At 35.7% G+C, this 21,321-nt stretch overlaps 1 protein-coding gene across 6 annotated transcripts in view; it reads right to left on the bottom strand.

Moving 5' to 3' along the window:
* The window catches only part of SEMA5A (semaphorin 5A), a 336,661-nt gene that overhangs the window by 192,259 nt on the left and 123,081 nt on the right, over nucleotides 1-21,321 (bottom strand). For all 6 annotated transcript variants that reach the window (XM_048076435.2, XM_013182023.3, XM_013182027.3 and 3 more), the window contains exons 4-5: nucleotides 20,365-20,464; nucleotides 5,173-5,218 (exon numbers count right to left, since the gene is read on the bottom strand). In XM_048076435.2, coding sequence (XP_047932392.1) covers nucleotides 5,173-5,218; nucleotides 20,365-20,464 — 146 coding nt within the window. The remainder of the gene's footprint in view (nucleotides 1-5,172; nucleotides 5,219-20,364; nucleotides 20,465-21,321) is intronic.

Raw genomic sequence — 21,321 nt, 5'->3', positions numbered from 1 at the left:
ATTACATCTGGCAAAAAATGTTTGCTACCTTAAAGTATCAAGTACTGTTAAAAATATTATGCATTGAAATTTCTAAAGTGTTTCAGGTTCTAATTATGTATTTACCTGTAAAAATTTTTTTTCAAAAAAAAAAAAACACACTAATTCACAGTCAGCTTCTCTCTTTGCTTAACATAAGTAAACATAAAGTATATATTCAAAATAAATAACAATTTAACTCATTATTTAGCCTACCATCTAGGCATTGATGACTTATAAAAGTGAACAATTGTGTATAGGAGGTACTTCAGACACTCTAGAAACATGCAAGCAAAAGCAAGAATTCCCTTTAGTAAAAGTCTTTCTCCAAAGCAACTCTTTTTCCTGACAATTCATAAATCCCATCTTGCCTTTACTTCCCTGAATACCTCATTAACCATTACATTATAAATAGATAAATAAAATCAGCTTAATACTCCAGTATTTAAACTTAAATTAAAAAGTAAAATAAAAAAGAATCTCCAACCTTTTTGACTTGTGTGAAAAATTTGACTCTTTAGCAGTAAACTGAGGCTAAAATTGCCTTTAAAAATTGACTTTGAGGTATATGTATTTTTAACAAAAAAAAATATGTTGACTCAATATGAACATAAAACCTCAGGAGAGTTCTGTAACTACAGGAGCAGGTGGAATAGGCTGATTTTAAACCCTCTGGGCATTTCAAACTGAGAAAAGGCTTCACAGCCAAAAGATTCAGATGAGAAAGGTGAACCCAAATAGTTAAAGCATTTATAGGGCACATGCTTACAAGGACGTCACAATTGTCCTAAAAAAATTTTACAAGACAGCATGTATTAGCTTTTCACAACCCTGATGGAATGTACATATCTTTTCTTCATCCATACAATGAACTTTACAGACGTACCAGCAAACTACTCAAGGTTCAGGGAGGCAGACACTAACAAATTTTTGAATTTAGAAACATTATTTTCAAATATATACTTTTTTAAGTTTAAAAATAAAGACATTTGTTACAGCCGTCCTCTACATAACGTCGAAGTCCCTCTATCAATCTTCATACTGCCTAGATACCATAATTATTCAATTTTTTTTTTTGATCACTATTTAGATTTCTGATTTTGCATTTTAAGAAACATACAAGAGTTCTCAGAAAAATCAGGTTTCATCTTGGCCAATGTTTTTAGACAATATTCTTCCATTACTTGAGGTGAGCGATAGCAAAACAAAATTCACAAATGAAAAACATTCAAGCCGTCAATAATAAAAAGAAGTCTATGAGGCTACGCTGTAGTAAGTATAAAATATTTATCATTCTACAACCACAACCCAATGAGGGCTTCTTTCCTAATCCATAATCACCATACACACATTGTTCAGACAGCCAGCTTTGAACAATTTGACTCTCAGGCTTCTCCAGTGAGAGCTTTAAAGGGCTTTCACTCTTTTTATTCTTCTTTATTCTCCCACACACAGAAAATTGCTGAGACGCATCAAATACCAGTTTGCTATAGACACCATCGTATTGAACTTGCTCACTCAGACAATAGGATTTTCCTATAAAGTACAGAGCACAGAACCATGACATGTCAGATGACATCTTTGATATATCCACAATGGGCAATGATGGCTCACTAAACAGTCCTATCTCTTGTTAGATACACATCCTGTCTGAGGCAATCTATTAACACTAACTCTCACTTTTACAGGGGATTAACTTTCACTAAAGTAATAGAATCCTTTTCATAAATGAGTTTCTGTTCTGCATTTCCTTTGTGAGAACTTGAATTTTAAATCTTTTTTTTTTTTTTTAAAGGAAGGTTATCTTGCATTTCAAAACTATTTTCCAGTTATACACTTAAACAAAGCACATATATATATAAGCGTTTTTTTTTCCAAAAGTGTATAAACAAGGAGTCATTATTGTACTCTGTTCCTTTGCAGAGAGCTTTCCCATTACAAAGTTCTACTTGAAAATACTGTAATGTCTGACAATATTACAATGTCTTTCTTTTAAAAAATATAATGAAAATTGTAAACAAGATATGCAAGGATGTATTTGTTATAACTCATTCTTACTATTCCAGTTTGTTACATATAACATGAAACATTAACATCTTCCCAAGAGCAGCATGTGGACAAACCAAATAACACATTCGAATAGCTACTTAAACATGGCAGATGGGGAAAACTTATTTATTACAGAATTAACTGAAGCGTATCACTGGTTGATTAAATGTTAGGTATTCCCTTTCTTTTCTGATAGAAACATACTATAAGAAAGATTAAACTGATGAACCAAGGTTAAAAAAAAAGCAAAACAGCAATGTAAACAAAATAAACAGTTATAAAAGTCTAATTGAAAACTGTAGAAAAGAAAGATGCAAATTCTAACAAACATCCTTGCTTCCATGCAGGAAGCATCTGCTTTATATGAGAAGAGTCAGCAATTTTCTTCCCTCTTCACACACACGATAACAAGGATAGAGTTTGAGTAATTTTCTAAAATAATTAAACAACAGGTGTATAGGTTGTATTGTTTCCAGCCCTTTCATATCGTTATTTTTCCACACCGAAAACATCTTACAGCTAGCACTTCACCATGTACCTTTCTTTCCAGATGTGAAAATTAACTTATTAGCTTGTGAAACATCTGCATGTTTTACAAAGGCTGGTTCATGCAAAGTAATCAAAGCAACATAAACAGAAAAATTAAACTCAGTTTTTATATATTATGACAACTGCATGAAGAAAAATGCTAAAAGAACAATTCTGCCAGTACAATAAATATAGTACAGTAAATACAATCTTGTCTTTAGGTGGGTTTCAGGTTCAAAGCTGCTAAGTTTGAACTCAAAGCTTCCTTGAGAATTACTATGGTTGCTTAAATTAATAAAGCTTTCACACTTTCTAGTGTAAGACTTTGAGAGACTCCCTCTGCATCTTACCATTTCCCAACAAATGCTGAGAAAAGTTATGGAATCTTTACTGAAATTGTAAGAAGAGTTCAGACAAGTAACCCCCAATGATGACAGAAGTGGTGATCACGATCCTGGTCTGGGGGTACCAGTAGAGACTAGATGACCTCTCAAATACACTCCTAAACCTACTTTCATGACTATATCAGTGACTGCATTTATACTTTCCATACATAACTACAAAATTATCTGAATTTGTTGCACAGAGAGTTTGGGAGTCCTAAAGAATACACCACCTTACATTACTTGCATCAAAACAAAGGCTTCAAATATCTCACAGCTGACTTAGAGCTGCCATAACAGGCACATTCACCAGCCTGGAAGACTCCAAGCAAATATGTTTAAGAAGGGCAGCTCTGGAGCCCTCTAACAAAACCAAAAGGGAAGCACAGGGGAAGAAAAGGATTAGAAGATGTGTGAAGGACAAATATGGAGGACTCATAATGGTAGAGAACAAAATCGGGAAGAAAATGTTGAAACTTGGAGTAGCAGTAGTAATGATATGCTAGTAAGAGAAAATAATGACATACTTTGGTTTTTAGAAATACAATCTCATCAAAGGGTGGTAGGGGAAGGTTTAAAGATACAGAGGTAAACCAATGGTGTTACATCATTGAAGACTGAATAAGAAATTTTACCGAAAGTTAACTTGAGAGGACTGTTTGTTTAAAGGCTTAAGCATATTCATAAAACCAAAATCCAGTAACCTCGTATAAAATCAACATTGGGATTTCTCTCCTAATTTTGTATTTTTTTGCTGACCCACGCGGGTATTGGCTAATTTGTGTCAGCACAGTTATAAACTTCTGTAATCTATGGATTTCTCCTGCTTTAGTGACCTCAGCCAACTGATACTTCTCCTAACAGAGGAAAGCTGAGAACACATACCTATGAATTAGCAAAATAAACTACAACAGCACCATCAGAGACATTTCAGTGCATCCTATTAATAATCTTCATGACTTAACCCAAATTATCAGCCAAGATGTCTAATATGTCACACAAGGTGAAAGTAAACAATCTGAATTCTGGATATTAAAAGTGCACGTTGCATTGCAGCCTTAAGCACTAGCACCAAACCAGACTATTTATCAATACTGCGATTTTGGTTAATTATAAGCCAACTTCAGATCTTGTTTCTAGTAAAGGAAGGTAAAGGAAGACTGCAAACCTAATTAAGGCATACACAAGGTGTTCTACAAATTACAAAGATAGTTTTACGTCGATGCATTTTACTTTTCATTGCTTAACTATTTAGTATCACTTTGTGGAGTAATAGCTACAGTACTGAATATAAAGCTAGTTTTAAATTACATAAATGAAAAGATTATGAAAAAACGAATTTCAATTTCATTGTGATTTTTCTATTACCATACCTCAATAAATTATCCAACTTAATTAAACTTACTAAAATAACTCTTACAGCCAAGAATACAGCCATGATGAAGGTTAGAGATGATGCCAAGGTTAAAAATAATGAAAGAAAACCAACATAACCTAACCAAGGAACACCACTGAGGTGTTCAGGAGACTGAGGAAAGATGTGACTGCTGGTATATGATAAATTCAGTGTGGAAGTCATATGAACTTCAGGGTACAATAAACTGATCAGGGATTCACACTTACCTATGACACCTAACCACTTCTATAAACCTTTAATTTTCAAATTCCAAGCTCTAACAAGTTTTAAACAACAGATAGCTGCCTTTTACACAATACTTCAGTTCTGACACTTATGTTCACACCAGATTTATTCATTGAAAGTTTGCTGCTTGATTTGTCTAATTTTTCTTTAGCACGTATTAATTCACTTTTTAATTTATCATTATTTAAAAAAAATAGTTATCTTCTCTATAATAATAATATATTCTGAAGACAGAAGCTTTAACAAAATGCACAATAATAAGTTAGAACATTTTTCTACTAGAACATAATCCTACTTCCCAGCCTCCATTTTGTATAGATCCTCTCTAATAAAAATCACAGGAGAGAGTAAGATAACATCAGGTCTGTATGGCCTGGGACAAACACTAATCTGGAATTAAAATGGATAATATGATTTATATAATACAGCAAAGAGGACAAAAACAGATGCATACTTATCTGTGGTTATAAGGCTTATGAATATATCGTGATTATCTGCTTTAAAACATCTGCCTAACCTATATCATTCAAAGAAAATAAATATTAAACATACCTGAATTAGAGAGAGATCCTCAAGCTGCAACCTGAAGAGGTAGTTTCTGGGGAAGAAAAAAAAAAAAGTAGAAAAAAAAGTTAATTGTTACTAGTATTTAAATAAAAGTATAATTAATGAATATAAAAGAGAGAAAAAAAAATGAAAGAGTCCTGACTCCCAGTCACACTAATTTCTTTCAGGGACTGTCTTCAGAACATTTCCCTTGGGCTAAAGGCTAAGGCAATTTCCAAAACAGTTTCAGTTTGAAGGCTGTCTATGAAATAAAGTATTTACACTGCATATATATACATCTGAACCATACGCTCCAGTCTCCCCTTAGAGTCAACAAGAAATACTGTTTCAGCAGATTCACATGATCAATGTTAGATGTCTAAGTAAGAATAAGACGACACGTAGATTAAAGCTGTCTATCTCTCTCCACAACGATGGCAAGCTTGCACAATGAGCTCAGCCACAGATATGTAAAGTTTGAATTTAAGGATCCCGTTACAAAGAAGCATTTGTAGAAGCCACAGAGTTTTCACAATTGACTGAAGTCTTGTCATTACCTGTTTTAACTTCTTTGAAATCTGAACAAATTGTTTTCCGTTTACATCAGAGCTACACATGTACAAAACCTATTTAACAAAAATCCATCTTTTTACTACAAAAATATTTCTCACTCCACTTTTGCTCTACTACAGTATTGCTACACCTACACGGGACGATTTCAGTTGAATCATGAAGAAGACGCAGCACAAAGGCACTGCATGAAATCTGTGGAAATGATGGGTTAGGTTACTCAGAAAGGTAACTGTGTCCCTCTGACCAAACACTTTCCTCAGCATGTATTGTTACACCTCTTCTGATAAACTAGTGCTGTTGGTAGCACCCATGATTTCAGTTCACAGAACACATACAAATGTATGAATAGTACACCAACTTTGAACTGATTTCAGCATGTCCTTATCTCTAGCAAATATTCTCTTTTTGTGGTAGGTCTAAAATTTCTTACATCCTCCATTTCCACATTCCTCCTGATCACCTTTCCCTCTTCACTTTCTTATTCTCTTCTCATATCCATTTTTCTTCTTTTTATTATGCCTTTAAAAAATGTATAATCTCATTCAGTTCTCTTTTCCTTATTTTTGATCTTATTTAAAGCCATTCTGCCTTACCTAAGGTCACTACAGAGTGATCGTTTTATAAAGAAAAATAAAAAGGAAGGAATTTTGAAACATGAAAATAAAACCACAAGTAATTTAAATCTATTCATAAAAAACATGTAAAATTAATTTTAACAGATTCCAACAAATTCATTTGAACAAAGTAACTGAAAATAGGCAATAAAGAGATTACTAAATTTAAATTTTAAACTTGAATATTTGCAATATTTGCAAATTATCTGCAATATTACACCCATGCAATTGGTAGACGTATAATAGAAATTAAAATGTGGATACATTTTTGATCATAATAATTCTTTCCAAACAGGTGTGAGATATTTCTAATGGGTACAGATGGTTAGGACCCGTTTTTTACGTCTCTAATAAACATTTTAAATCAGCCTTAGAAAAATCATCTTGTGTCTAAAAAATGAAAAACATTATTTGAAAAATCATGCATCTCAGAAACACAACCTCTATCATAGTTTTATTTATGGACTTTGGTGTGCATGTATGTGCATTTATTTATTGGCTCTAGTACATATATGGCCATCTTAAATTGTGTATGTATAGGAATCAAATCAGTCTATCTTAGGGATATTGCTATAGGGAATTACAAAATAAAAGAGGCAGACTAGCAAGGGCAAAAAAAATATGAGAAAGCAGAACATTTGTTATTAGAACAAGGAAATCACCACCACCCCCAACAAACAAACAAAATAATTGAAGCACTTGTGTTTGAGTCATGAAGAGAACTGAAATTGGCAAACAGTGAAAATGGTGCAATGTTTACACAAAGCTTCATCCACAAACTAAATGCAAATTAACTTGAAAGATTCATTGGAAGTCAGCAGATGATGCATGCTGTCTTTCTACCCTATCTATACTGTCTCTGTAAGGACAAAAAATACCTTCATGGTTTTTGTTTTCTTCAGGAATTTTCAACAGGGAATATACATATACTAAAACGGTTCCTTATCTCACTGCGTATACGGAACTCCTTCCATCAACCATCATTGACTGTGCTTCTTTCTCTCCAGATATCAAAGTTAAAGAGAACTGCATCTTCACTGCCATTGCAAATCTTTCTTTCATTTACAGAAACAGAACAACAACTTTTCTTCCAGAGAAGTTGATCTGTATCCCCAGCAGGTATAAACTTTTCTTAACTTGGTGGTATCAGAGTCACATTTCACTCTACAAATAAATGCAGTCTCTGTTCCAAGATAGATGAGCACAGTCTCATCTCATAATTTTGGTTTTCAGGTCAGTACTTCACATAGTGTCATGTATGTACATTTTGGGTGCTTCATCTTGACATATCTATTGAATATTTATTACTGATGTGTCCTCTTAAGACTGTGATTAAGGAACAGCATATTATTAATGATGCCTTTCTATGGTATTTCATTATTATATTATTTCAACCTATTAAAAAGTAAGTTATTGTCCCAAATTGTAAATAAGTAAATAAATACAATGTTATCCTGTAGAAAAAGAAAGGCTATTTTTTTATTATATTTTTCCCTAGAAAATGAAATTTATATCCTATGCAGTACAGCACAGCATTTTTCCACATTAATATATCCAGTGAAATTAGAAATATTGACCCCAAAAGTGTTAGGAAGACTAAAATGTCTATGTTCATGTGAACAAGCCAAGAGCCAGAGCTAACTACTGGACATCTTTCAACTTCCTGTTGTTGCCAACAAATAATTACAATTTTATTTTTTCAGTTTCATAGAGCCAGCAGAAAGAAATATAAGAAGAAAATATCAAAGTGCAAGACATTTTAAAAGCATTAAACCATTTCAACACAAAGGCAAATTGGGCAAATAGAGAGCACAGAGTGACTGTTACTACAAGAATAAAGCTAGGACCACTAGCAAATTAGTTACTTAGACAGCAATCAGAATTGTTCCTATAAGAACATCTCCACTTAAGTAAAACTAGCAAGACTGCATTAAGCTTAACAAATCCAATAGTTTAACATACAAAAACTCATTAAAAAGAAATATCTGAAAAAAATCTATAAAAAATAAAAATAATGTAAGTGACAGTAAAACACATATTGGAAATTTATTATGATAGTAATAAATTTTTCAGCCCAAAGGAAAAGTCAATGCCAAAATTCATGATGTATATGGAGTCATTATACCCCACATGAGAGAGGTCAAAATGCTTATTCAGTTATGTTGTTGAGATCATGGTGTGGATTGCTATTTTTCAACCTCCGTTTAGCTTTATTCTACTGCATGAATGCTTCAAAGGCAACAAAGGATGTGAAATAAAAAACGACCAAGTACATTTCGGAAGCATAGCTTTAGGCCTTTTAGCATGTAGGTCTGCCTCTTCTGCAAATACGGTGGTAATAAAAGCAAGACAAATACAACATTACGTGCTGGAATTAAACTGATTTGACACTGGCTGTAACTGGTAAATGTATTTCGATTTTGTGCTTAATGAATGAGGAAAGCAAATCCAAGCAGAAAGACACTGTAACGAGAAGAAAACACAAGTGCAAGACAAAGCAGAATTTTGCGTTCCTTCAGCAGTTAATAAGCATTTAGTTTTATATTATGGTACTGAACAACTTTCCTAGCTGAACTGTAAGTAAAACTGGTTAACCAATAGCCTGCTTAAACTCAATAGCAAAGAATTCCCCTTGTATCAGTGGAAATTGAATGAAGCACCACAAAAAGTATTCATTAGTGCCCTCCTTTAAAACAGTGTATTCCAGTCTACTGCAGTGAATACATTCAGCATGACTACAGATAAAAGCATAGAAACATACAGCAGATCAATTCATTTTGACATGGACTTCTTAAAATTAAAAACCCATACAGAATTGAAAGCACGTAGTGTTAGTAACGGGTGTTAAATCTAGCACTTTACTCTTTTCTTAGTGGAACAGAAGGGCATAAAATTCAAACACAACAATAAATACTGTTGCATTGAACACAGATGTGAATTAAAGGAACATTAAGGTGGCACATACCACTTCAGAGAATGCACTATAGGCTCAGTTTTTGGAAAAAAAAAAAAAAAATAAAAGTAAGATAGCAAACAAACAAAAAAGCATGCTCCCATTTCCTCTACAATTGACAGCCCAAATCAGAAACTCAAGGCATGACCATACAGATATTGACAAATCTCCTGGAAATAAAACAGTAGAAGATTCCTTCTCCTGTGCACATCTTTGAATAAATTATATCACGTGAAGGAATAAAATTTAGCATAATTTACTGGAAGGAAAAAAATATTAAGAACAAAAAAGAAAAGTATAAGCTCTTAAGGAATCAGTTAACAAAAAGTCACAATTCTATGATCTTTTTAGGAAAGATTTTGGTAAAAGGCAATTCTAGTTCTGCAATGTAATAAAAGCAGCAATTGGAAATAAAACAACAGGAGGAAATTGGATAAATCAAAATTTATGATGTAGAAAATTGATTTGGTTTATTAAGATATTATAGAAAAAATATGAGAGAGAGCTAAGGGTAACATGTCAGAAATAAAAGAAACCTAATCCGGGTGGCTTAGTTGAACTATTATATGAAAAAGGTCAAGTTACAATAAAAAAAAGCAAAATGGTCAGTAAGTAATTTTTGTCTGGATTTTGCAGGAAATAGAAGTCTTATATCACATGAGAATAATAAAGTAACAAGCTTGTTGATAAATGACAAAGATGTGAAAATTGCATATACACAGATAAATACTTTCAGGCTAGCAGGTAATGCTTGTTTGACTTAAAAATTATAGTGATCTTTGGTCTTTTTGTCCTGATTTAATAATTTCTAAAATTATGGGAGATCATGAATGGAAGGTGATAGGAATGAAAGAAACAAAGGCTACAGGAATGAAAGACTACTCAAGTTTTATCAACGTTCATAAGGACAAAGAGGAAGACTCAGGTTATCACAGGCTGATCAGTGGGCACTGAGCTTTGCAAATAGAAAACTGATAGTTCTCTGATAGTTACTTGTCAGGATGAACAATTTTTATAGCATGTGGCTCCACATGCAGCCTTAGCAGTGACTCAAGATCCTAATTCATAGAAGTCCTGTACAGAGGACCAACAGTAAGGCATTGCTTCTAGATATTTCTTGCCAAGTACTTCTCCAGAAAATGCAGAGGGGTACCAGTGGCCTGTCTCTGCAGCCCTGGAGCTCACTCTTCTGAAATCCCCTCATGCCATCTCAAACACAGATTACTGTCTTCTCCTGTCAGCCCATGCATCTTTCAGACAGCACTTGGGTTCCCCAATGGATCATAGAGTACTTGTCACCTGTGCTCCTCCCATGCCTTCAGATCAAGGTTTTTCTGATTATTATGCTTTAAATACACACAAGTTTGTGAACTTACTCAGCTATTCATTCAGTAAGCTGTTGTCAGGTTCAGTTTTATCCTGAAATATTACCTCAGACAAAATATTAACCCTGTATTACATAACTGTGGCTGACAAAATTTTTAATACTCTTTTATGTTGCAACACGTATCTCAAAGTATATGCCCCCAAATTTTATGTTTTGGCAGATATGACATATATTATGGAGTACCTTACCATATAATTAGCCAGGCAAGTTCTCCGTTGTCTTGTTACTATTTCAATGTTTAAGATCTTAATTAATTTAAAGTTAAATTTAATTTTGCTGTTTTATCTCCTCCAAAAAAAAGTAATGTGAATGGGCTTAGATAGACATTTTAGACAGTTCATGCCTTTTGCAGCCTCCTTTCCCATAGTAATCAACTTTGGCAAGTGCAATTTGTTTAAGCTGGTTTTGTAGGGGAGAAGGTGAAAAGTCTAAGAAAGCAAAGACTGGTCTTTTTTTTATTATTTATTTTATTAAGAAAAGATACTGCAAGAGCAACATGGTCAAAAAAAAAAAAAAGATACTTAATCATGTTAATACTAAAGTGCTTGTGGAGGGAGACACTAAACTTGATGGTCCACATTTTCAAATCTTCAATTTCCCTTCTGTGGTCATGCTGCAGTCCTTCAGTAGAGAAGTTTGTTTCCAGCACAGCCCCTCCTTTCAATGGAAGTTTGCTGTACATGGGAAATTCAGAAGGAGGATGCATACTAACGTAAGCACATGATGCCAACATTTCTCTATATGAAATGCAATCTCGCTCCCATCAAATCTACTGAGGTGAAGGTCTCATACACAGTATGCAAGGTTGTACTGTTACATTTTCTGACTGCACTCGTGGTGTGAGTACTGAAGCCCACATGCATGCCTAGCACTGGAGCAGCCACTCCACAAGGGAGCTGCATTGACTCACGCAAGGCACCAGCATTTCAGAGATGGGAGAGAGTCCTTCGTAGACCCAACTGCTGCTCTCTAGGACTTCTTCTATATCATGGTATCAGCCTCTTAGGCAGCAACACCCTGCCCTAGATTCCAGTGCTGTAAAGGAACACAGAAGTTCAGCAGACACAATCAATCTGTTGGTAGTGTAGGACTGAAACAGTATGTTAGGATTGACATCCATTGCAGAAGAAAGAAGGTAAATGGCATGAGAACACTTTCTAACAGGGAAGCAAAGGAAGGCAGAAGTTGCCATATTCTGCAGCAGGACCTACAACTAGCACAGATCAAGTGTATATACATTAATGACTTCAATTAAAGACACGTATCTTCAGAACACCTCTCCTTTGATATCATTTCTAAAGATGGTTTACAATGAAATAACAGCATTCTCTGCTATAAAAGCTTCATTTACCCTTACCTCATCTCTTTTCATCTTACCCTGGGCCAACTCCAGATCTCATCTGATGATGCATTGTTTTAGTTCCACTAAAGAATAGCAAGACGTTAAGCCAGCACAAGAAAAGTAATAATTTTTGTGGGGTTAGAGAATTGACTAGTCTTACTTAGCAATCAGATTATTGCTAGAGCTGGTGCAGAGGAGGGGAAAATTGCACAGTGGAGGAAGACATGGGCAGGAGAAGGACAAGCTTTTAAAAACATTTAAGAACCCAGTAGCAAAGTAGGAAAGGGAAACACGTAGGGGGAGAAAGACCCTCTTTTTTTTCTTTTTCAGCAGCAGTAGGATGATAATTTCTCTTAGATTTAGTATTAAACCATACCCGAAATGAGATCAAATCAATCAGTAGAAGGACAGACATCGATTACTCCCAACAATGTGTTAAATGAGCAATAAAACCCAGATTGATGTTCAGAGAATAAAGCAGCTAATTCCTGGTGCCTGTGTATTCTCCCAATATACTCAGAACTTGTCATTAACATGAAGCTCTCAGATTCTCCTGCTGGGAGCAGACAACAGCAAGAAGCAAACCCGTACAGTTATTTATTCCTTTATTAGCAATCCTTAAACCACTAGTTAATGAATCCTTTAATTTGCCTTTCTGTTATTGTGGGAAGTAGTAGTAATGGTTCAAATTAACGTTCCCAAACACATATCTAATTAAGTGAAAAGGCATACTGTTACAGTCCTTCATCAACAAGATAAGGAGTGATTGAGGCAATAAGCCACCTCCAAGCAAGTTTTAAACCTCAAAGCAAATTTAATTAACTTGCAGAAGAATATACAGGAGAAAGCCACTGTTGTTAAGATGCTCTGTGTTAGAGACAAACAAAAAAAATCCAAAAACAATATGTCTAAAGATATATTATCTAATTAAAAAAAAAAATCAAATAGCTTTGAAATCAATTTCTGATAAGCAACTATCAAATTTTAGAGCACAGTTGAACAAGCCAAACTTGGATTATAAAAACTAAACTACCACATCTCAAGAATGACCTCCAGCGACGCTCCTGCCAGTTCACTATTTCAATCAGAAGAAGCTTGGAGAGAAGAGGGTTATTTTACTTTTCCTTTAAATAATCTTATTCTGCTATATATTCCGGTATGGTCTGAATAAAACCGTTAAGGAAAAAGAAATAATGAAAAAGTCACAAAAAAATACAAATAAAAAAAATAAAAGAAAAAGAATGGATTAAAAGGAAAACGTAACCCATTATTTCAAACCTCAGGATTTCTGCCCTGATCTACTGGGTTTGAGACAGGATTCTAAGTTGACTCTTGGTTTACTAAAATGTCTGGTACACTTACAACACTTTTTGATTTATAAAAACTAAAGTCAATAAGTGTTTACTGTGTTGTCTGGGAACGAGGAGAAAGAAGGCAATGCACAATTTGCCAGGGCAATTCAGACATTCAGACACTGCTGTATCCTGCCCTGAGCAGGTCTTTTCCCTACACAATTGACCCTTCCAGGAGACAAAAAAAAAAAAAAAAGCCACAGGAGATATGACAAAGCACTTTCACATAGGAAAAGAAGGCAAAGTTGTTCTTGGGGAAATCCATGAATCTCCATGCTTACTGGCATTTCGAAACATAGTATTCATTATCATATTTGATTAGGTGCTAAGTCAGTCCACTAAATAGCACACAGAGAAATGTTCAACCGAATATTTTATCAGGATTTATCAGAATAAGATAAACAAAGAGCCTCTCATTTCCCTGAGCTCAGTGAGAAGCTAATGCACTAAGAGTAATCCTTTGCTGATGCCACTTAATTATAAAAGTAAATTGTCTTGCTGTATGGTGCCTTTTTTTTTTTCTTCTCTATTTTGAAGAAAACAAATGAGATCCCTTGAAGATTTCAGTTTGCAAAAGAGCTCATTTATTTTGTCTGCCAGGTCATACGTGATGCTAAGAACAATGCCTGTGGCAAGCTGTAAAGATAGGGCAACGTAGCTATACTCCCATGAAACTCTGTGTCAAAAGCCAATAGCATTCCTGTAATGTATTAACAGCTGTTCTACATTCATACTGAATTCCTTCTGTATAGTCCCTCCTTAAATTATTTTCTTTTCTTTAATTTCATTTTACTTACATGTATAATCTCATCCAATTTAACACATACCTATTGAGAGAAACAGTTCCTCTTACATTAAATCTAGACCCAACTGACATAACATTGAAAAATCTGTCATGTTCTTCACATGCTAATTTTAAAACACATAATACATAATTATAATACAAGTAATTCTTCTTCCCCTAATTTAACTTCAGAAATTGAACTTTAATCTTTGCTTGTCTTCACTATGCACTTTGGACGGTTACATCAATGTTGGGCAATACAATTTCTCCCTCTACCTTTTCATTTCCTTGGACCCACCTCTTCTACCCCATTCCCCCTATTTCTTGAAGCTAACTAAAGGAATTTTTCTACTCAATCAACTTGTGGTAAAGGGTACCAGGCAAGCAGGGCAACTATAAGTTGTTACTGAGGTCCAGGTTAACTCATCCATCATTTTAGAAGATATTCCTCTCCCTCTGAAGCCCTCACCAATAGTACATATATATCTCAATTTGCACAGCAGGTTGACATACGACAGAATGATATGGTTTAAAACAAAAGTATTACAACTCTTATGCTTCAGATTCAAAACATGTTATTAAGCAGACCTGTTACATTGGAAGAGGTTAAAGATTGACAATGTTACTTGACACAAAACCTGTGTAAACTCAACAGCACTGCTAGCTTTCCTTTTAACATTAAAATTGAAGGTATAATTGATCCTGTATTGTATAGCAATGTGCAGAAACTACAGCAGTCACAAATAAAAGGCATTGCACTTCATGACAGGAAAAAGCATATGATTGCGACCAAAGAGAGAAACATCTGCCACCGTTGAGGTGCAAGATATGTGAGAAATTTGAGAGGTGAACAACAAAAATTGACTATAGTTACTTCTTTCAGCTGAATTCAGAGAAACGTAAGTGTGCACACTCTAAAAATAAGCCAGACTGAGCAAAACCCAAACTTTACTCAGACTGCCAATCTCTCTCCTGAATGGGGGTGGTGAAATGAGGAAATAGCGCAGTTGTTCCAAAACTTAGGCAACTCCTCATCACAAGGAAAACACTAGTGCCAGGGCAGATGGGATGATTAAACTGAAAGTGTGAAAGTGTGAGCAAGTATTGGACAACTTAAGATAACACTCACAGATCTCTGTGAATGGTGTAACAAAACTGAAGTAAGAAAAGGATACTTCAAATTAATCAACCTAAAACCTGTAAGAGAGCTGGACATTTTGCAAAACAAAATATCAACTGGAGATTTCTCATGAGGACTGGAGGACAACCTGTGCTCAGGTGAAAAAAAGAAAAAAAATGTGTTTTTGCACAGCAATTACGGAATGTCCACAGACATCCAGAGAACCAACTTTATTTCCCAAAATAGGTAAGCAAGATTAATTTTAGCAATACAGGACTGGATATGACCTTTCTGGTAATTGCCTGGTATGGCAAATGTTATAATATAGAGTCCCTTTCGTATATTTAGAGTTCTCTATCTCAAAAAATAGTTGTTTTCTTGTTTTGTTCACAGTGGTAAAATGTGACAAAACTCATTGTTTCTTGACTAAATTATCCATGTCCAACTTAAAATTATTTGTTTTTCTGCCAATGCTACTGTATAGTTTATCCAGCTATTTCCTTCCCTAGATGTACTCACTGATAGATTCATGGGCAGTTGCTGTGCACAGGCTCAGCCTTTTTTCCCTACACTAACTCCAACCCACTTCTTTTAGCAGGCCTTCTTTATTCCTTTTTCCAATTTCAGTTAATCTTTTTTTTTTTTTTTTCCTGCTACAGTTTAGGTCTCCCAGGTATCTTGTGCAATGGTGTCAATTCTTCTATGTCACTGCTGGAGATAGTTTTCAATGAATTATGAGATCTTATTTGCGTTTTTATTTAGCTGCATGACATTGGCAGCCCCCTGTGGGAATCCAGTGTGGATCCCAGATAGGATCCTCTCCACCTTGCTCATTAAGATAAAAAAGTCATGAACCTCTTCAGAGGTTGTAGACTTCTGAAGCTAGAAGAACATCACTCACTGTCAGTATCAGTGATGGAAATGGAATTTAGGAATTTGCAATAGTATTGAATTTTCACAACACTCTTTCATTTGGCTTCTGAGATAGAGAAATTTTGGCAAAAAGTTCACTAAACTCCACTATGGCAAGAAAATGCAATTATAAACTTAAGATGAGCCAGAGCACAGCTCTGGGCTATGAAAATCATTTTTGAAGAACACCACCTTAACTAAAGCAGAAGTCTAGAGGTACAGGCATCACCTCCCAGTTTTGTTTCGATGCTTGAGAAGTAAATCAAAATGGGTGTATTTCTCTTGACAGTGTAAACCAAGTAATACATTAATACAAGTTTATTTGTAGCTTTGCCATGTGTCACATCGCTACTGAATGACTGACTACACAAGGGAAAAAACATGTTAGAAGACTATGAATTATCAGTTTCACAACTGAAAAAGGAACTTTTAACTGTTCAGACCTTAGTGAAATCACATGTGACTTAGCTATTGTTTTTTCAGTAATGAAATGTGCTAGTACAAGAACATAAGAAGATTATGTGTGTATATATATATATATATATAAACAAATTTTTATCAGCAGTCCTGGCTACCAGGGGAGGTCCCACTGAACTGGAGGCTAACAAAAATGATGCCCGTCTACAAGAAGGGCCAGAAGGAGGACCCAAGGAACTACAGACCTGTCAGTCTGACCTCAGTGTCAGGGAAGCTCATGCAGCAGATTATCTTGAGTACCACCATGCAGCACTTACAGGACAACCAGGTGAGCAGGTCCAGTCAGCATGGGTTTACCAGAGGCAGGTCCTGCCTGACAAACATGATCTCCTTCTACAACAAGGAGATGCCCTCAGTGGATGAGGGAAAGGCTGTGGATGTGGTCTACCTAGAATTCAGTAAGGCTTTTGACACCATTTCCCACAGCATTCTCCAGAAGAAGCTGGCTACTCAAGGCCTGTATGGGTGGCCAGGAACAAAGAGCCATGGTGAATGGAGTTAAATCCAGCTGGAGGCCCGTCACAAGTGGTGTCCCCCAGGGCTCAGTACTAGGGCCAGTTCTCTTCAATATCTTAGTCAATGATCTGGACAAGGGCATTGAGTGCACCCTCAGTAAGTTTGCAGATGACACCAAGTTAGGCATGTGTGTTGATCTGACCGAGGGTAAGAGGTCTCTGCAGAGGGATCTGGATAGGCTGGACCGATGGGATGAGGCCAACTTTATGACGTTCAACAAGGCTAAGTGCTGGGTCCTGCAGCTAGGGCGCAAAAACCCCATGCAATGTTACAGGCTGGGGGAAGAGTGGCTGCAAAGCTGCCTGGTGGAAAGGGACCTGGCAGTATTGGTTGACAGCCATCTGAATGAGCCAGCAGTGTGCTCAGGTGGTGAAGGAGGCCAACAGCATCCTGGCTTGTATCAAACAGTGTGGACAGCAGGACAAGGGAAGTTATTGTCCCCCTGTACTCTGCTCTGGTGAGGCCACACCCTTGAATACTGTGTTCAGTTTTGGGCCCCTCACTACAAGAAGGACATTGAGGTGCTGGAGCATCTCCAAAGAAGGGCAACAAAGCTGGTGAAGTGTCTAGAAAACAAGACTTATGAGTGGCAGCTGAGGGAGCTGGGATTCCATGATTCTATGATTGTTTAGCTTGGAGAAGAGAAAGCTCAGGGAGACCTTACTGTACTTTACAATTGCTTTAAAGAAGGTTGTAGCAAGTTGGGGATTGGGATCTTCTTGGCCTCCAAGTTGTACCAGGGGAGTTTTATATTAGATATTAGGAGAAATTTCTTTACTGAAAGGGGTGCGTAGCATTGGAATAGACTGCCCAGGGAAATGGTTGAGTCACTATCCCTGGAGATCTTCAAGAAACGTGTAGATTTAGAACTTAGTAGCATGGTTTAGTGGTAGCCTTGTCAGTACGAGGTTAAAGGTGGGACTAGGTGATCTTAGACATCTTTTCCAATCTGAATGATTCTGTGATTCTCTCTCTCTCTCTCATTTGTAGGAATAGTCCAAGAGAAGTGATTGCATATCAAAAGATATTCCACAGGGGATGAGGAATTAACAGTGCATTCTCCTCACTATATTTTATGAGAGCACATTTATGGCTTAGGACAGAAAAGGAATTCCTCTCACCAGTCTTAGGAAACGTGAAACCTGTGAAGCAGATGTGCAAGAAAATTTAACTAAAATTTAATCCACAGGCCATAGTACAAATACAGTAATATTTATGCTCTGTTCAGATGACTTTCTGTGAAGCATATCTACAAGCAATGTTTTAAAGAAAAACACAAGGAACTGATAACTCGACACACACCATCACTCAAAAGTTCATTTCCTCTCTTCTCAAGACTTGCAAAAGTTCACGTTACTGACACCCGTAAAAAGGCTGCAAACATCACTCCTGAAAATGAGCTGAAAAGTCTACATCACATTTCACATGAGTGGATTCATTCTCCATGATCAGGCAGACTCCATGTAAAAGATGCAAGACCAACACTTGCAGTTTGGGGGACTAGAGCACCACAGCAACTGGTTCCCCATCTACTGAATCTAAGACCCGAAGACACACAATACCTTTCACCAAATAGTCTGGCACAATGCTTTAAGGAAAAAAAAAATGTATTGAAAAGAAGATACTAATAGCAATAATATGAACAGTTAGGGAAACCTGAAGGTAAGTGCAGGAAAAAAAAAAAAGAACAACACTGTGGAAAAGCTCAACATTCAGAATAGAAATATATAATATGAAATAAGGAACAGAAAAATCTAACAAATTAATGAACACGTAATAGCCATCTTCACTGGGCTGCAGAAAACAAAGATTTCTGTTGTGCTTTTAATAATACTATTTTTATTTATGCAATTTTAGCCACAATAAGAGATATGAAGCTGTGATGTTATAGTAACTTGCAGAGAAACCAAATGAATCCTATTGCTCCTACTGCATTGAGCCTTTTGCAAAAGGCAGAATTGGCAAGTGGTATTCTTTCATAGTCACTGACTATTCAAGACAATCATTTGCAGCTTATCCCATAATGATTCAAAAGACTTCATTGAAAGCACAAATTCTAGAGAACGTATTCTTCCCTGAGATTCAGAAGTTACATGAACAGCATGGACAATAAAGGGGGGGGGAGTATTTTTTTTTTTCATAGGTTATTGAGATCCATACAGTGTGCACTGATCCAAGATGCAACTTCATGTGACTGTGGAGAGGCTCAGACTGCTCTGACTTACACTGGCTGTCTTCATACAGCATTATGCCTCATTTCATTTGGCAGCTTACAGAATAGCAAATCAACATGAGCACACAGTAAATCCCATTTCAGGTGTGCCAGACATAAGTATCTACTACATAAACAGAAATGTTTCCCCCTTACAGGGACAAAAATTTTTTGCAGTGCATCTTACGATTCCATACAATCAACCTCAATTTCAACTAAGAAACAAATTGGGAAACAGAAATGTACTCTAATGTTAAACGTATCAGAAATATGAAGTGACTGGAACTTTGTAAATTTTAGACAGTAAAATATATTCAAAAGGAAGATTTAAATAATAAGTTAGTTGGATAAAATATTTGCCAACCAAAACATTTTACTATACTTCATATGTTAAGGGAGGAAAAACTGGTGTTTAATGACTGACGCTGTTTCACTGTTGACACCAAAGACAGTGTCACTATTTATCACAGCTTGCAAAGTACTGTCTTACTGTGAGGAAATGATTATCACTGACTTCACCACTAATTCTGCAGACTTTAGCAGTTCATAACTGCAATGAATAATTAATTATTAGAATCACCCAGGCAAGAACAGCAGTATTGTATAGCCAAAGTTGGGATCATTGCAAGCTTTATGCTATACTAACTTCTGTCACAGTGTCATAAAGCATCTCCCTTGCTCTACTGTATGCATCTAAAGTTTGAGAGTACTCCAGGACATTCCTCTTTAAAATGAGAGAAGTACAAGCTACTGTGCATTCCTTGATACCACATAGTCCATCTTCCAACTCTGGTCAGAAATAAGAGAAATAAACACACACACACACACTTCAGGTGAGTGGGTGTGGAAAGCAGAGAAGTCACGAGAGCAATCTGATGTTAGAATTTGACTCGATATTACTTTTGAAAGAACAAAATCCAATCTGATGCAACATGGAAAGAAAATATATTTCTCACCTTGCTCCAGCAATAAGTTCCTTTTGTCCCGGGTCAAATGTTAACTGTGAGAAGTCTACAGCATCTTCTGCTCTGAACACATGTAACCAAGGGGCAATTTCTAAAACAATGAAGAAGAAATAAACGTTACTGTAAATGTCGTAGTTGTAATATATCAGGTAGTCAGCATTACATTTGCAGATACTGTGGGGCTGCAAGTTTTCTTAGTATGGTCCTCTAAGGAAAGATAGGCATTATTACTACCATACCACATAATCTTCGCTATAGACCTATAAAACAGGTTGGGCAGTCACCCAATAAATGTTTGAATGAAGTTTTCTAATTGTGTTCTGATTTATAAGCCAGATGTTTTTCTTCCTTAGGTAAAGCAGACAACAACACAGTACAATTACAATAAACTGGTAGATACACAAATGAAGTCAGATTAATTTTCCATGCATCAGAAGCAGATGAGGACTAGCATTTTTTGTTTTCTTCTTTAATGAAGGTCCGACCAAGTGGAAAGCAATGAGGAAAATGAGCAAATTTGAATTTTCATCATTTTCACAATAAAGAGGTTGAGACATGAGGGAGGTAAGAGGGAACATGCTTGAAATTCAAATGAACATTTTTTTTAACCTATCTTTCTCAGACCAATGTAGTGCTACGTAAAGCACAGAACAGACAAGTGGATAAGCTGCTGAAATTCAGCAACAAGCTTTACTTTTATTCAGAATATAAATCTATTTCTAGTTTCAAAGTCAAGCACTCATAAATAACTGCATGCCAGCTCCTTATATATTTGTATTACTATTATTTTTACACCCGCAACAACAGTGTGGTGCTATTACCACAAACATTTTTCTGGGAACAGAGCAAGATTCATTTACTTACTTTTACACAAACACATTGATTTCCTAAAATTTCAGTAATTATACAAATGGTTCTTTAAAGGAAGTGAAGTTGCAAATAAGCCTT

The sequence above is a fragment of the Anser cygnoides genome, chromosome 2, assembly GCF_040182565.1.
Source record: "Anser cygnoides isolate HZ-2024a breed goose chromosome 2, Taihu_goose_T2T_genome, whole genome shotgun sequence".
NCBI classification, from domain to species: domain Eukaryota; kingdom Metazoa; phylum Chordata; class Aves; order Anseriformes; family Anatidae; genus Anser; species Anser cygnoides.
Note: the sequence above shows the minus strand (reverse complement) of the source record. Positions and strands in the feature narration are given on the sequence as shown.